The sequence below is a fragment of the Saccopteryx bilineata genome, chromosome 1 (genome assembly GCF_036850765.1).
Source record: "Saccopteryx bilineata isolate mSacBil1 chromosome 1, mSacBil1_pri_phased_curated, whole genome shotgun sequence".
Lineage (NCBI taxonomy): Eukaryota > Metazoa > Chordata > Mammalia > Chiroptera > Emballonuridae > Saccopteryx > Saccopteryx bilineata.
The window spans coordinates 391,628,312-391,645,902 of NC_089490.1; the positions used below are offsets into that span (position 1 = coordinate 391,628,312).

The 17,591-nt window shown below is 36.6% G+C and overlaps 3 protein-coding genes across 3 annotated transcripts; all 3 read left to right on the forward strand.

Annotated features, from left to right (window-relative positions):
- The first annotated feature begins 2,978 nt into the window (after window positions 1-2,978).
- Window positions 2,979-4,086, forward strand: LOC136319694 (olfactory receptor 8U9-like). Its single transcript, XM_066252827.1, has 2 exons — window positions 2,979-3,913; window positions 4,020-4,086. The coding sequence occupies exons 1-2, from the start codon at window positions 2,979-2,981 to the stop codon at window positions 4,084-4,086; spliced, it is 1,002 nt and encodes a 333-aa protein (XP_066108924.1).
- Window positions 4,087-8,331: 4,245 nt separating this feature from the next.
- LOC136319695 (olfactory receptor 8U9-like) lies at window positions 8,332-9,270 on the forward strand. The gene has a single exon (XM_066252828.1). It carries the CDS (start codon window positions 8,332-8,334, stop codon window positions 9,268-9,270), a length of 939 nt encoding a protein of 312 aa, XP_066108925.1.
- Window positions 9,271-13,245: 3,975 nt separating this feature from the next.
- LOC136320799 (olfactory receptor 8U9) lies at window positions 13,246-14,205 on the forward strand. The gene has a single exon (XM_066253950.1). The coding sequence runs from the start codon at window positions 13,246-13,248 to the stop codon at window positions 14,203-14,205; it is 960 nt and encodes a 319-aa protein (XP_066110047.1).
- The last annotated feature ends 3,386 nt before the right edge of the window (window positions 14,206-17,591 follow it).

Genomic DNA, 17,591 nt, shown 5'->3' on the forward strand with positions numbered 1-17,591 from the left:
AACTGTGTTTTCTACATTGACAATAGCTAGAGTTTTTACCAAGAATTAGTGGCAACTGGACTACACAAAGGTCACCACTATGTTTCTAGTAATATTTTCCAATGCAAAGAATATAACTTAAGAATAAGGGGAAGAAATATTCAAGTATAATTATCATGTTATTAATCTTAAATTAACTAATCAAAAATTAATATTTTATTCCATATTACCAAACATTTAGAAGAGACTGCAATAGTAAGTGGGCAAAGAGCACAGGCTGTACTCTTTCTCTCTCTCTCTCTCTCTCTCTCTCTCACACACACACACACACACACACACACACACACACTTCTGTGCCTTTCCCCACCCCTTCTTTCCCCAGTGGACAATCTCACTCTCACTGGAGCTTTTCTCCTTTTCTCCAGGCACTTTTATCTTTGCTTTCTCTCCCCTAAATTCCAAGGGCCCTCCTTTCACATCTGTAATGTGTTTCCTGAACCCACACAACCCACTTGGCTCAGTTCTTCCATGGCTCACTTCTTTTATCTCTATGATCTCTTAAATAAAGTTTTGCTTGTAAAACAAACAAAGAAAAAACAGCATGTCTCTCGACTATCAAGTGTCTGACATCTATTAGGGGAAGAGGTATAAAAACTGAAGGTGGCTATAAATGAGAGAAGAAATATAAGAGAAGCATGTCTCATGTGATTCTAGAATACAAATATTAGATATGGTAACTCAACGTGGGAAGTGACTTTTCAAATAAGAGTTGCTATTTCCACAGGTCTTAAAGGATAAATAAAATTTTCTTTTTAATTATGCATTTTTTTTGTAGGGAAGGGACTAAGAATGTCAAGGACAAGAGTAGAAAACTGTAAAAGAGGATGTACTTATTGACACATGGAGGCTAGTAATAATTGTGTACCAATGGATGGCCACTGATGTTAGAAGAGTTGAATGCAGTTGAGAGTATAAACTTGTTTTAAGGACAAGATTGTGAAATGTCACATATGCTTTCAAATATAATTTACACTTCATTTTTTATAAAGTAAAATAGTATGTACAGATGTCAGGGTTTTTTGTTTGTTTGTTTGTTTTGGAAGTAGAAAAACAAATGAGAGAAAAAGAGACCAGAAACACAAAGAAAATTTGAATAAAGCTTTCTTTTTTTCCAGTGTAATCTATTGTCTTTTTTCTCAATGCTCTATCTTCAGACTCTAGTGTTTGGAAAGTAATAGTTCTCAATACATATTGTTGAATGAGCAAATGAGTGAATTGAAATAGACTCCTAAGTAATAAGACATACTCAAGATAAATGTCATGGATAGAATATGCAGATCACAGTAGGACGTGTCACTTGGAGCTGTTAATAGATAAATTGCTTATCTACTTGTGTTGGTGAAAATGGTGATGATATTTGTGGATAAAGTGTAATTTTTGACACTGTGTTTGTAACTACTAGTAGATCATAAATTCATTTTTTAGGATCTTGATCAGTATTATTTAATTTAAGTAAAATAGAGAAGAATATAATAGAACAGAGAAGAACATACAAGATAGGTACCTGCATGCCAGGTAATAAGGGTATTTATTATCTGGATGTGTTTACTAGCTCCATGTTTTCAGACTCAAACTGTTTTACCACAAATCACAGAAATATTTATTTACTAACAAGTAGAAAAGTTAAAATAAATTTATAAATTGGCTTTTAAAGAGACATAAATTTCTAAATTTCTTGGAAAGAAAATATCAATTTTATTCTAAATTACAATATATGATAGACGTTATAAAAATTTATTATCTTTGGTCATATTTTAGAGATAAGGATATTTGTGCAATACTATAGTAATAAAAACCTAGAAATAATTTAAATCCCTAATGACAGAATAAATAAGACATACGATATTCACACCATGATGAGGTGTGGAGTCTTAAGCCAGAAACACATGGATTTAAAATGCAACTAACTGTAGTTCCACCAACCATCTGACTTTGTTTTGAGTGTTTCTTTTTCAATCTCCTCTTCCTTATCTGTAAAGTGGACAAAATAATGTGGTTTTTATTTAAAGTTCCATGAGATAAAATGATGTAAATGATTGCCTTATTATACTTACCCATTTATAGTATTTACATTGTTAACATAACTATAAAGATTATTTTGCAAACCATAGTGATATTTAAGTGGTAAATTATTACAATAATAAAGAAAACAACAAACTATGTTTTTGACAGAATTAGGACAGTGGGGAGTTGTGTCAGTTCAAGTATAATGACATCTGTCAATGATGACAGTGCAGATTTGTTTTCTTTTATGTTATTTATTTTTTTCAATAAAACATTTTTTTTTCTGTAGCTGGAAATGGGGAGAGACAGACAGACTCCCGCATGCGCCCGACACGCCCACCAGGGGCGATGCTCTGCCCCTCCGGGGTGTTGCTCTGCCGCGACCAGAGCCACTCTAGCGCCTGGGGCAGCGGCCAAGGAGCCATCCCCAGCGCCCAGGCCATCCCTGCTCCAATGGAGCCTTGGCTGCGGGAGGGGAAGAGAGAGACAGAGAGGAAGAAGGGGGGGCTGGAGAAGCAAATGGGTGCTTCTCCTATGTGCCCTGGCCGGGAATCGAACCCGGGTCCCCCACACGCCAGGCCGATGCTCTACTGCTGAGCCAACCAGCCAGGGCCTCAACAAAACATTTTAATAAGATGGCTTATACTTTTCAATAGCTTAATGAATAAGACTTCTGAATAGAAATCAAGGCAATGTGGACTGTTCTACAGCACCCATTTTGCATATACAATGGATTTGGGAGAAGAGACATATGTCTGTAGTACATCTTTCTCTGTCTGTTCTCCATCCTGTCCCAGAATCTCAGTATGCTAACCATCTCTATTAGCAACAAAACATCTTTAGAAAGTACTAAGTTATAAAAACACCACTTATAGGAATGACAGCTTGAATTCCCCTCTTCTCTCTGCTTCTTCATGCAGATGACTTGAAGACAGATGGCCCAGATCAACTGCACCCAAGTAAAGGAGTTTATCCTCATGGGCCTCACAAATCAAAAGGAATTAAAGATGCCTCTTTTTGTGCTTTTCTTAACTATCTACCTCTTTACAGCGGTAGGCAACTTAGGTTTGATCCTAGTCATTAAAACAGATGCAAAACTCAACACGCCAATGTACTTCTTCCTCAGCAACCTAGCATTTGTCGATTTCTGTTATACTTCTGTCGTAACACCCAAAATGCTTGGCAATTTCCTGTACAAACAAAATGTTATCTCTTTTAATGCATGTGCTGCTCAGTTAGGATGTTTCCTCACTTTCATGGTATCTGAGTGTTTGCTACTCGCTTCCATGGCCTATGACCGATATGTGGCCATTTGTAGCCCTCTCCTCTATATGGTTGTAATGTCCCCAGGCATCTGCATTCAGCTTGTGGCTGTCCCCTATAGCTATAGCTTCCTCATGGCACTGTTTCATACCATCCTTACCTTTCACCTGTCCTACTGCCACTCTAACGTCATCAATCATTTCTATTGTGATGACATGCCTCTCCTCAGGCTAACGTGCTCAGAAACGCACTCCAAACAGCTATGGATCTTTGTTTGTGCTGGTATCACATTCATTTCCTCTGTCCTGATTGTTTTTGTATCCTACATGTTTATTATTTCTGCCATCCTGAGGATGCGTTCAGCTGAAGGAAGACGCAAAGCCTTTTCTACATGTGGCTCCCACATGCTGGCCGTCACCATATTCTATGGGACGCTGATCTTTATGTACTTACAGCCAAGCTCTAACCATTCCCTTGAAACGGATAAGATGGCCTCTGTCTTCTACACAGTGATCATTCCTATGCTGAACCCCTTGATCTACAGCCTCAGGAACAAGGATGTGAAAGATGCCCTGAAGAAAGTCATCTTCAGTAAAGGTCCTGAGATGTAGAAATGACTTGAATCCACAAAAGTGACCTGTCCGCCATCATCTGTTTTTTCATCTATAAATAAAACTAACAGTGTCTTGATCTTTAATAGGTTCTCAATAAAGATTTGTTTACTGTAAAATGAAATCATTCTCTGAGGTCTTTGTAAGCAGATTTGACTTAAACTGGTGATTTATGTATAACAAGGACCATAAGAATTTATACTGTTATTTCTCAAATGAAAAAAAATATGTATTCAAAAATCCTATTTCTTGCCTGACCAGGCAGTGGCACAGTGAATAGAGCATCGAACTGGGATGCAGAAGGACCCAGGTTTGAGACCCCGAGGTCGCCAGATTGAAAGCGGATTCATCTGGTTTGAGCAAAAGCTCACCAGGTTGGACCCAAGGTCGCTGGCTTGAGCACAGGTCACTTGGTCTGCTGAAGGCCGCAGTCAAGGCACATATGAGAAAGCAATCAATGAACAACTAACGTGTCGCAACGAAAAACTGATGATTGATGCTTCTCATCTCTCTCCATTCCTGTCTGTCTGTCCCTATCTATCCCTTCCTCTGACTCTCTCTCTCTGTCCCTATAAAAATAAATAAATAAATAAACAAACAAATAAAAACCCCATTTCTTAGTGGCTAGTTACATAACTAGTTACTAGCCAAAATACATAAAAATAAAGGCACTCTGCCACCCAGTTTAGGATTTGAGTGTGTTTTAATTATATAGTTATGAGATCTTTAATAATATATTTCAAATTAAATGCCAAGACACCATGGTAAACAAGCTGTGACAACTGGAAGTGATTTTCCTTCCCCACGGTATGTTTGGCAATGTCTGCAAATATTATTGATTTTCACTATGAGAAGGTGATGGAAAGGAATACCATTGCAAATTAGAGGGTAGGGGCTGAGAATGCTGCTGCATAAACTACAAAGTACAGGACAGTCTCTCACCCAAAAAGGATCCAGCCCTAAATGGTAACGGTGCCAGGCTGAGAAAGTTTGCCCTAAACAAGTGTTTCCTAAACAATTATTAAGGCCATAATGTCATCCCGAAGGGAGAGCTGTAGATGTGTGGTTACTCAAATCAGAAATAATGTTACTTGATCTCCAGTTGCCTTGGCATCCCTATGGGGTGTGACTGTAATTCTTCTGATGATCTTATTTGCATCATCCTCTTAAGTAAGATCCCTTAGGATAGAATCACTGACAAAACTCAGCAGTGTGTTGCTACCCAGGATCACTTGGAAAAGAAAAAGGAATACCGTCTACTCAGGTAGATTCTGAGGCTGTATTTTTTAAAATTAGGATCAAGATGGGCATTTTTAAAATAAAGTAGAAGAGAATAAAATGTTTTTAAAATAGAACATTTCAAGGTGGCATTCTTTGAAAATAGGGTAAAGCATGTTCTTTCTAATTTTATTTATGTTAATATGTTTATGGTATTATATAAAATATAGCTCTTATAAGTTTGAAATAAAAATATGATTTGAGATTTCCAAGATAGAATCTATTATACCATTTGAATAAGTTAAGCACTTAACCAACTGGACTATAATCTGTGTCAAAAGCCCTCTCATTTTTCAAAATATTATAATTTTACCTATGATGAGAGGTGAATGTATTGAAATCAAGTCATCAATATTTCTCTTAAGGCATTGATCGTAAGTAAAGAATATTAAATATGACCAAGGGGAATGAATATTAAAATGTTATTACATAAATTAATCTTAAATTTTTTAGTACCAAACATCTACAAGGGATTATAGGTGGAAATATATGAAAAAGTCATGACTGTTGCCTATGAAGTCTACAATCTATCAATAAAAGAAATGTGGAAACAGATGGCTGCTAAAAATATGAAAAGTTATAAAAATAAATTATATAAAAAATGTTTCTTGAACACAAAGAGGAAAAGGGTTAGGTATCATAACATGGCAATTAGAAATCAGAGAGGTTTTTATAGGAGAAATGGGACTTTGGTAGGCCTTTCATGGATAATTGACAGTTTTCCCTTCAACTCTTCATTCTTCACACACCTGGCAGAGACGAGCAAAGAAAAAACTACGTACGTGAAAGTGGGGAAGCATGGAAGGGCATGTAGAAATTAGAGACCACAAAACCATTGTTCTGATTAGATTACTCTGTATAAGTCGTGGCAGAAGAAAAGAGAGAAAGGTATAATTTAGATAGAAAGCATTATAGTCAGTATTTTATCATTTTACAAATATATCAATATTTGAGTTAGAGGGTAAAAGGTTATATATAATGTGCTTTGAAATATATTTGCATGCGTACACCCCGAGATGAGGGGAGATGACAGACTGAGGGGCTTCCGGGGGCCGAACAGTAAAGCCTCACCTCGCGGTGTCTTGGGACATAGAAGCTAAATTTGCAAAAAGTTAGCTATTTGTTTCAAGCGGGTTATATATGGTTGTGGGATGACAAATCAGCCTTTTAAAATGTCTAATGTCTTTCTTGTCTCATGTGCCTACTGGTCAGCTATGTGACTTCTTTAGAGAAATGTCTCGTACTTAGATAATCTGCCCCTTTGTTTATCAAGTTGTTAAGGAGTTGTTTGGCTTTGGGGTTTTTTTTTCTGGTTTCTTTCTTTCTTTTTTTCTTTCTTTCTTTCTTTCTTTTTTTTGGCTATTGAGTTGTGAGTTCTTTATATAGTTTGGATATCAACACCTTATCATGTATAATGATTTACAAATATTTTCTCTAATCTAGTAAATTGCATAAAAACTTTTTGAGATTTCCTGGGCAAGAGTTATAGCATAGAAAAGCCACTTGTCATTGAAAAGAGAAGAAATATTATTTCTTTCATCTGTTTAATATACCTTGTCATATTCACTCTGTCCAAAGCAATTTATTAGTTTTCTTAAAATTGTTTTTAAGTTTTCATATGCAGAAGGAAATATGGCATGCAACATTGTAAATTTAGTAATAGAATCTTTATTTCTTCTCTATTACACTGACCTAAACTAAACCTGGTATTGGAGCTCAGATTGCAATGATAAAAAACAGTAAAAAAATATGTAAAACATGTGAAGATATTTTATTAAAATAATATATTGAAGAATAAAAATTAACAAAAGTAATTCAAATTTATATGTTTATAAAGAAATAGCAAAGTGGTAAGAGTCATGTATATTGACATAATCTATTAGAAAACAGATAACACATATATTTTAATTGAGCAAGATGTCTTCAAAGTTTGCTAATGTGTATTGCTTTTGATCAAGTAAGTTGACGCTTCACAAAGATGTCTGAAATACTATAACAAGAAACATTTGGACCATTTTAGACATGTGAGGTCAGCATAAATTTGGTATATTGAGAAGATAATAGTGGGTGGGCTCCTGCATCAGGAAAACACAGTTTGAATCCCAGTTGTTCAACAGACTCACTGTCTGAACTCCCTTCAGAGGCTTCACCCTCTGATATGTGTCCCTCTTACCTGTAAAAGGGGCTAAAACATGAAGTAAATAAACACCTAGAAAACATGTTACTGTGGCCTGACCAGGTGGTGGCACAGTAGTTAGAGCAGAGGCCTGGAATGCTGAAGAACCAGGTTAAAAACTCCAAGGTCACAGGCTTGAGTGCAGGGTTGCTGGCTTGAGAGTAGAATCATAGACAGGGCCCCATGGTAGCTGGCTTGAGCCCAAAGATCGCTGGCTAAGCTGGAGCCCCTGGATAAGGCACACACAAGAGTGCAATCAATGAACAACTAAGGTACTGCAACTATGTGTTGATGCTTCTTAACTCTCTCCCTTCCTGTCTGTTCCATTCTCTCTCTCTAAAAAAAAAAAAAAAGAAAACTACTGTGACTTTCATAAAATTACCCATCTTCAGTATGAGCATTATTTACATAATTAAGATGATTGTGTAGCAACTAAAAATAGTGCTTCACTGCAGAAGGAACGAATGTAGAACAGACGAGTATTCTGGGTCAGTCGGAACAGCAACAATGGAGAGCTTGTAGAACCTGGGTGCAGTGACACCTTGTCAGAGTGATGTCACTGCAGAAGGTTCATTGTACTTTTTATTTTTAATGTTAAAACTTTTTCAATACCAATAATAGTCTTCCATTTTTGAAAAAAATAATATTAAATTTAAGACAATATAATGCACAAGAGCTTTGAAAAGAGAGGCAATGTGAACTGAGTCTTACGATACATCTCTTACTTGATAAATACAATTGGATTGGGTGAAAGAAATAAGTCAAAGTATCTACTTGGGCCATTTGTCCCAACCCAGATTCCAAATGCACTACTAATCATTTTCAAATTAGCACTTTCACATGAACAATATAATTAAATTTTAGAATATTAAGGTATGGAAAACCATTATTAAGGTTTTAAGGTTAATTTAATTCATATGGATTCAATCTCCTCCTTCCACCCAGACACACAGAAGACACATGGCCCAGGTCAATTGCACTCAGGTGAAGGAGTTTGTTCTCGTGGGCCTCACAGATCGCCAGGACCTGAAGATGCCTCTCTTTGTGCTCTTCTTCTCTGTCTACCTCTTCACAGTTGTAGGCAACCTGGGCTTGATCTTAGTCATCAGAACAGACGCAAAACTCAACACACCAATGTACTTCTTCCTCAGCAACCTGGCTCTTGTCGATTTCTGTTATACCTCAACTGTTACCCCCAAAATGCTTGGAAATTTCTTGTACAAACAAAACGTTATCTCCTTCAATGCCTGTGCTGCTCAGTTAGGCTGTTTCCTGGCCTTCATGACCGCCGAATGCTTGCTTCTGGCTTCCATGGCCTATGACCGGTATGTGGCCATTTGTAACCCTCTGCTCTATATGGTTGTAATGTCCCCAGGCATCTGCATTCTACTTGTGGCTGTCCCCTATAGCTTTAGCTTCCTGCTTGCGCTGTTTCATACCATCCTCACCTTTAACCTCTCCTATTGCCACTCTAACGTCATCAATCACTTCTATTGTGATGACATGCCTCTCCTCAGGCTAACATGCTCAGACACACACACCAAACAGCTATGGATCTTTGCCTGTGCTGGCCTCACGTTCATTCCCTCTGTCCTGATTGTTTTTGTCTCTTACATGTTTATTATTTCTGCCATCCTGAGGATGCACTCAGCTGAAGGAAGACGCAAAGCCTTTTCTACATGTGGATCCCACATGCTGGCCGTCACCATATTCTATGGGACGCTGATCTTTATGTACTTACAGCCAAGTTCTAAACATTCTCTTGACACAGATAAGATGGCCTCTGTCTTCTACACAGTGATTATTCCTATGCTGAACCCCTTGATCTACAGTCTCAGGAACAAGGATGTGAAAGATGCCCTAAAGAAAGTTATCATCGGTAGACCTTCTGAAAATTAAAAGTGATATAAATACACAAAAGTGACCTGCCCTTTATGATTTGTTTTCTTCATTTATTAATAAAATTGAAAGTGTGTCTTGATCTTGAGCTGGTTCCCAGTAAAAATTTGTTCATTGTACAATGAAATCACTCTCTGAATTCTTTGGTAGCAGGTGTGACTTAAACTTATAATTTATGTGTAAAAAGGACCATAAGAATTTACACTGTGTTATTCCTCAAATGAAAGATAATAGCTTTTTAAATTTTCATTATCTCAGTGATTAGTTTCATAGACAAAAGTAAAGGCATTCTACAACCCTGTTTGGCATATAAGATTATTTTAATAATATAATTGTGAGTGTTTTAATCATATATTTCAAATTAAAGGTCAAGAAATCACTTCAACTAGAGTTGTCAACTGGAAGTGATTTCCTTTTCCCAAGGGATATTTTGTAATATCTGCAAATATTATTGATTTTTACCATGACAGGGTGGTGTAAAGGAATAAAATAGTGACCTAGAAGGTAGAGGCTGGGAGTGCTGCTGCATGACTGCATTGCACAGGACAGTCTCCTACACACACAAAAAAAAATTAAAAATTACCCAGCCCCAAATTGTAACACTGCCATGGTTGAGAATGTCTGCCATAAACAAGTTTTTCCTAAATAATTATTAAGTCCATAATGTCATCCCAAAGGGAGAGCTGTAGATGTGTGGTTACTCAAATCAGAGACAATGTTACTTGATCTCCAGCTGCCTTGGCATCATCCCTATGGGGTGTGACTGTAATTCTTCTGATGATCTTACCTGCACCATCCTCTCAAATAAGATCCCTTGGGGTAGAGTCACGGACAAAACCCAGCAGTGTGTTGCTGCTCAAGCACACTGGAGAAGAAATAGGAAAGCCATCTACTCAGGTAGATTCGCAGGCTGTATTTTAACATTGGGATCAAGAGAGGCATTTTTAAAATAAAGTAAAAGAGAATAGATGTTTTAAAATAAAATATTTCAAGGTAGCATTTTCTGAGATTAAGATGAAGAGTGTTCTAGTTTTACTTCTGTATACATGTCTATGATAGTATATAAAATATAGCTCTTATTAATTCATTTGAAAGGGAAATAAGATTTGAGATCTCCAAGATAGAATCTATTGTACCATTTGGATAAATCAGGCATTAAACTGACTAGACTGTAATTTGTGTCAAAATCTTATTATTTTTCGAAAGTTGATAATTTTGTCTATGATGTAAGGTGAATGTGTTGAAATCAAGTCGTCTATACATTTTTTAATACATTGAACATAAGTATAGAACATTAAGTATGATCAAGGGGAATGAATATTATTATATAAATAAATCTTTAATTTTTAGTATCAAACATCAGAAGGGATTATAGATGAAAATATATGAAAAAGTTGTGCCTATTACCTATGAGGTCTACAATATATCCATAAAAGAAATGTGGAAACAGATGGCTGCTAAAAATATGAAATGTTATAAAAATGAATTATGTATAAAATGTTTCTCAAACACAAAGAGGAGAAGTGCTAGGTATCAGAGCATGAGAGTTAGAAATCAAAGAGATCTTTATAGAAGAAGTGGGATTTTGGTAGGCCTTGAAGGATAGTTAAGAGTTTTCTCTTCAAATCTTCATTTTCCATGCACAGCCGATGTGAAAGTAGGGAAGCATGAAAGGATATGTAGTAATTAAAGACCACAAAACAATTGTTCCGATTACATTACTGTGTATAGGTTGAGGCAGAAGAAAAGAGATGAGTGTATAATTTGGATATAAAGTATTTTAGTCCATATTTTATAATTTTTAAAGTATAAAAATATTAGGGTTAAATAGTAAAAGGTCATGTATAATGTGCTTTGAAGTATAATTGCATATATACCCCTCAAGATAAGGTGAGATAACATATCAAAGGGCGTCCAGTTGCCAAACAGTGAAACCTTACCTGGCGATATTTTGGGATTTGGAAGCCAAATCTCCAATCAATAGTTGTTTATTTGGCCTGACCAGGAGGTGGCGCAGTGGATAGAGCATAGGTCTGGGATGCGGAAACCCAGGTTCGAGACCCCAAGGTTGCCAGCTTGAGCGTGGGCTCATCTGGTTTGAGCAAAAGCTCACCAGCTTGGACCCAAGGTCACTGGCTCGAGCAAGGGGATATTCAGTCTGCTGAAGGCCCATGGTCAAGGCACATATGAGAAAGCAATCAATGAACAACTACTAAGGTTTCGCAACGAAAAACTGATGATTGGTGCTTCTTGTCTCTTTCCATTCCTGTCTGTCTGTCCCTATCTATCCTTCTCTCTGACTCTCTCTCTGTCTCTGAAAAAAAAAAGTTGTTTATTTGTTTCAAAGTGGATTATATATATTGTGAGAACACAAATTAGGTTTTAAATCTTTAATATCCTACCCCTTTCATGTATCTAACGGCCATCTGTATGTCTTCTTTGTAAAAATGTCTGGTACTTACATCTTCTGCTTATTTGTTAATCAAATTGTTTTATTTTACTATGGCAAGGTAAGGTGAATTCTTTATATATTTTGGATATCAACCTCTTATGGTGTTTAATGGCTTGCAAATATTCTCTCTAATTCAGGAGGTTGCATTAAAACTTTTTGAGATTACCCGGGCAAGAGTTATAGCATAGAAAAGCCGTTAGTCATTGAAAAGAGAAGAAATATTATTTCTTTTATCAGTGCAATATGCCAAGTCATATTCACTCTGTACAAACCAATTCATTAGTTTCCTCAAAATTGTTTTTTATTTTTTCATATGCAGAAAGAAATATGGCATGCAACATTATAAATTTAGTAACATTATAAATTTAGAGTATTTCTTCTCTGTTACACTGACCTAAACTAAACCTGATACTGGTACTCAGATTCCAATTATGAAAAACAGTAAAGAAATATGTAAAGCATGTGAAGATATTTCATTTAAAACAATACAATGAAAAATAAAATTTAACAGAAGTAATTCAAATCTATATATTTTTAAAGAAATGTCAAAGTGATAGGAATCATGTATATTGATGTATATCTATTAAAAAACAGATAACACATTTATTATAATTAAGCAAGATGTCTTTAAAATTTGCTATTCTATATTGCTTTTGATGCTTTACAAGGAGTTCTGAAATACTATAACAAGAAAAAACTTGGACAATTTTAGACATGCAAGGTCAGCATAAATTGGGTATGTTAAGAAGATAATAGTGGGCGGGCTCCTGCATCAGGGAAACATAGGTTTGAATCCCAGTTCAACAGACTCACTGTCTGAGCTCCCTTCTTAGGCTTCTCCTGTCTGAGACGTGTCCCCCTTACCTGTAAAAGGGGCTAACACATGAAGTAAATAAACACTAGAAAACATGTTACTGTGTCCTTCATAATGTTACACATCTTCAGCATGTGCATTATTCACACAATTAAGAGGATTGTGTAGCAACCGGAAATAGTGCCCAGCTGCGGAAAAAGGGAGAAAACGAGTGTAGAACAGACAAGTATTCTGTCAACACTGTAGCAGTGTAAAGCTTGTAACCTGGGCGCAGCGACAGGCTTGTCAGAGTGATATCACTGCAGAAGATTCATTGTCCTTTTTGTTATTATTGTTAAGAATTTTTTCAATACCAAAATAGTCTTCCAGTGTTGAAATATTACTATTAAATTTTAAGTAATATAATGCACAAGAGCTTTGAAAAGAGCGACACTGTGGACTAAGTCTTACCATACATCCCTTAACTTGATAAATGCAAATGGATTGAGTGAAAGAAATAAGTCTTTCCTCCAAAGTATCTACTTTGGCCATTTGTCCCAACCCAGATTATAAGTGTACTACTAATCACTGTAAATTTAGCACTTTTGTGTCAACAATAAAATTGATTTTCATGATGCTAAGGTATGAAAAATCATTATTAAAGTTTTAAGGTTAATTTAATTCATATGGATTCAATTCTCCTCCCTCCACCCAGACACACTGAAAGCACATGGCCCAGGTCAATTGCACACAAGTGAAGGAGTTTGTTCTCGTGGGCCTCACAGATCGCCAGGACCTGAAGATGCCTCTCTTTGTGCTCTTCTTCTCTGTCTACCTCTTCACAGTTGTAGGCAACCTGGGCTTGATCTTAGTCATCAGAACAGATGCAAAACTCAACACACCAATGTACTTCTTCCTCAGCAACCTGGCTCTTGTCGATTTCTGTTATACCTCAACTGTTACCCCCAAAATGCTTGGAAATTTCTTGTACAAACAAAATGTCATCTCCTTCAATGCCTGTGCTGCTCAGTTAGGCTGTTTCCTGGCCTTCATGACCGCCGAATGCTTGCTTCTGGCTTCCATGGCCTATGACCGGTATGTGGCCATTTGTAACCCTTTGCTCTACATGGTTGTGATGTCCCCAGGCATCTGCATTCTACTTGTGGCTGTCCCCTATACCTATAGCTTCCTAGTTGCGCTGTTTCATACTATCCTCACCTTTAACCTCTCCTATTGCCACTCTAACGTCATCAATCATTTCTATTGTGATGACATGCCTCTCCTCAGGCTAACATGCTCAGACACACACACCAAACAGCTATGGATCTTTGCCTGTGCTGGCATCATGTTCATTTCTTCCCTTCTGGTTGTCTTTGTCTCCTACGTATACATTATTTCTGCCATCCTGAGGATGCGCTCAGCTGACGGAAGACGCAAGGCTTTCTCCACATGTGGCTCCCACATGCTGGCCGTCACCATATTCTATGGGACCCTGATCTTTATGTACTTACAGCCAAGCTCTAACCATTCTCTTGACACAGATAAGATGGCCTCTGTCTTCTACACAGTGATCATTCCTATGCTGAACCCCTTGATCTACAGCCTCAGGAACAAGGAGGTGAAAGATGCCTTAAAGAGAGTTGTCATCAATAGAAACTGGGCTTTTCTGTTCATGAAATTAAGAAAGTGACTTAAGCAAATAAAGAAGAACTTTTATTTATGGCCTAAATTTTTTCCCCTTAAAACACTATCAGAATACCTAGCCTTTTTAAAAAATTTACCAGGCTAACATTGGTTAATTAGACTATATAGGTTTTACATAAATTTTATGATACATGTTTTTGCATTGTGTGCCCACCCTCCAATCAAATCATCTGTGACCATATGTATGACCGACTTTACCCTTGACTGCCACCTCCTTTTCCTGTGTTAACTACCATACTGTGCTCTGTCTATAAAGTTTTGATTTGTTTGTTTTCTTGTTTGCTCATTTATTGCTTTTAGTTTTATATCCCACATATGAATAACATCATGTGATATTTTAAATATTATTTTACTGAAGTTTTTGTGGTGACATTGGTTAATAAAATTATATAGGTTTTAGGTGTACAGTGTTATAATACATCATATTTATATATGTATATCATTATGTTTTAATATATGTATATATACACACACACACACATACATATATTGTATTATATACAATACAGCATGTTGTCTTCAAGTTGTCTCCTTCCATCACCACTTATCCCCCTTTTACTCTCTTTTACCCCCAACCCTCTCTTTTCCTCTGGTAATCCCCATATATTATCTATGTCTATGGGAACTTTTTTGCTTTACCTTTTATACCCAGCCTCCTAAAACTTCTTTCGTTTAACAGCTGTCAGTCTGTTTCCTGTGTCTATGAATATGTTTTTATTTTCCTTGCTTATTTTGTTCATTAGATTTCACATATAAGTGAAATCATATGGAAAATTTGGGTAGTATTGAAATAGATCAACATTAGTATCTTGTATTTCAAGCTTGCCACAAAGATGATCTGCAAAACATGTCAAAGTTTAATAATAAGAATTTTTGGTGTTAACACCCTGGATAATTTTTGGTATTCAGCTGAAAAAGAGCACCGGTAGAATTACTTTGGCATTTAGCATTTTGTAACACTGAATCTGTATTAGTTTAGTTCATCGGATCCACTTAATGCTATTGAAATTCATTGTCTATTCTATATAAACTGTTTTTAAGAAAGTGGACTCTTCATTCACACAATTTTGCTAACAATTTTAGCTTTTCCAAGTAATGGCTGCTCTCAATGGTAAAGTTCTTTACATCTCTGTATTTTGGTTTTCTCATCTGCAAAAGGCAGTAAGTAATACATTCTATTCTCTCGAACTGTGAGATTTAGATAAGATTATAAACGTAAAAAACATTGCACTGTTCCTGGCACATAGTAAGCACTTCATAAATGTTGACAGTTATATTTAATTACTAGCATTGTTATTGTATTAATGATCCTGTTTTTGGTTTCAGGTAATGGTGTAATAGCTTTTTCTTTGTAATTTTAATAAACATTTTAATATTTCACTACCATTTTCATGAACTAATAGTTTTTAAGAAAGAGTAGGGGGATGTGATGGTGATCTGGCTGTGACATCTGTCACCCCATTGATCGCCAGGGTTGATTCGACTGATCTGGCTGCCTAGGCAGGAGTCCCCTTCTTCCCTCGCCACTCCATGTGCATCCCTCCCAAAGCTGTGCGCTTCGTCGAAGAGGATGACCTTCTCCGCTAGAGGAGAGGACCGTTCTTCGGTCAAGGGTATACGAGTAGCTGCGCTCCCCTGCTAGAACCTCCAAACAAGTCTCAAGTTCAAGAAAGAATGGGGCATCACATTGGTGTAATAGCTTTTTAAAAAATAGTTGCTGTTGGGCAGATAAAATATATTATGCTCACTTTGTTAAAGATGGTGCTGCCCACGTGGAAGCCATTGCCCAGGTGATATTAATGAGTGTTGCGGGTGGGCTGTGGGCAGGCAGGATCGTTGTAGCCTGGGGCTTGGTTTTAGGACTAAGCCTTTCCCACCCTTTTTGATGTGGGGTAGTGCAATCCCATCATGTCTCTGATAAGTGACTTTGTATTAGAGACTTCCCTATTTTGTATATTGGATTAAAGTTTTTGATTTCTACACTATAAAATGGGTGCAGAACGAGAACTTGCGCTCTTGGTTCCTGAGATTAGCATTAGAGGAGACAGCACAGAGCAGAGAGCAAAGAAAGGGCACGTGGAGGAGGCCAGGAGAAGCAGCCAAGATGGCGGAGTGTTGAGTGAGAAGCCAGTTTGTGCAGAGTTTGTGCAGGGAGAAGGAAGGAGATGGGGAACAGAGGTGAATAAACCTGGTGAGCTAGAAACCTTTGATTCTAGGAAGCTTGGATAAGTCAGTAGCTTTGTGAGCACTGAATGAGTGGGTTTTGGAGCCCAGTGTGTGTTTTTACTTGCTCAGCAGGTGCAAGCTAGGATTAAAGATGATGGCCCACCAGTTTTTTTTGGCTCTGTTGTTTCTTTACCGACTGTCCAAATCCAATGCGAACCTGCATGGGCCAGGCGGCTGTGTTAGTGGCCCTGGATACTGGCTTTATAGTTGGCAACATGATATGCTTCATTTTAAAATTAACAAAATAAAAATATAAAAGGAGTTATTTATTGAGATCTTTAAAAAATTTAATCATGTTAAATTTCTGTTTGTGCATATTTATGAACATATTTCAAACTGAATTTTGTAGGTTCCTCCATAAGCATGACATTTTCTTTTTTATATAAATTTTTATTGATTTTAATGAGGTGACATCAATAAATCAGGGTACATATGTTCAAAGAAAACATCTCCAGGTTATCTTGTCATTCAATTATGTTGCATATCCATCGCCCAAAGTCAGATTGTCCTCCATCACCTTCTATCTGGTTTTCTTTGTGCCCTTCCCCCTACCCCTACCCCTCTCCCTCCCTCTCCTCCCCCACCAACCACCACACTCTTGTCCATGTCTCTTGGTCTCGTTTTTATGTCCCACCTATGTATGGAATCATGCAGTTCTTAGTTTTATCTGATTTACTTATTTCACTCCGTATAATGTTATCAAGATCCAACCATTTTGTTATAAATTATCCGATGTCATCATTTCTTATGGCTGAGTAGTATTCCATAATGTATATGTGCCAGCATTGTTCACAGTGGCCAAGCATGATATTTTCTTAAAAAAAATAAAAATATTTTTGTTATTTGTAGTAAAGATTTTACTAATAAATTATAAATTTACTTATTTCTAAACTTTTCAAAGTAAAAAAGATCTATTAAATACTTTTCTGTATGTCAGTTGCTGGATGAAGTGCTTTAAATATACTATCTAAATTTTCATATCACCTTTCAAAGGTAGATATTGTATAGAATAAAGAAATACAACACAGTTATGCAATTCATTAACACATGCAGCTAATAACTGAAAAAAATGAGAGTTCAATTATGTCTAATTATAAAGCTTAATTGTTTTAGTGAGTATTTTCTATTTCCCACTGCAGTTATGCA

What these genes read in the sequence shown, in the direction of transcription:
- LOC136319695 (XM_066252828.1), top strand. Translation starts at nt 8,332, where the DNA reads ATGGCCCAGGTCAATTGCACTCAGGTGAAGGAGTTTGTTCTCGTGGGC.
- LOC136320799 (XM_066253950.1), top strand. Translation starts at nt 13,246, where the DNA reads ATGGCCCAGGTCAATTGCACACAAGTGAAGGAGTTTGTTCTCGTGGGC.
- LOC136319694 (XM_066252827.1), top strand. Translation starts at nt 2,979, where the DNA reads ATGGCCCAGATCAACTGCACCCAAGTAAAGGAGTTTATCCTCATGGGC. An exon ending in TTCAGTAAAGGTCCTGAGAT is followed by an intron (nt 3,914 to 4,019) that starts GTAGAAATGACT and finishes TTCTCAATAAAG; the next exon opens with ATTTGTTTACTGTAAAATGA.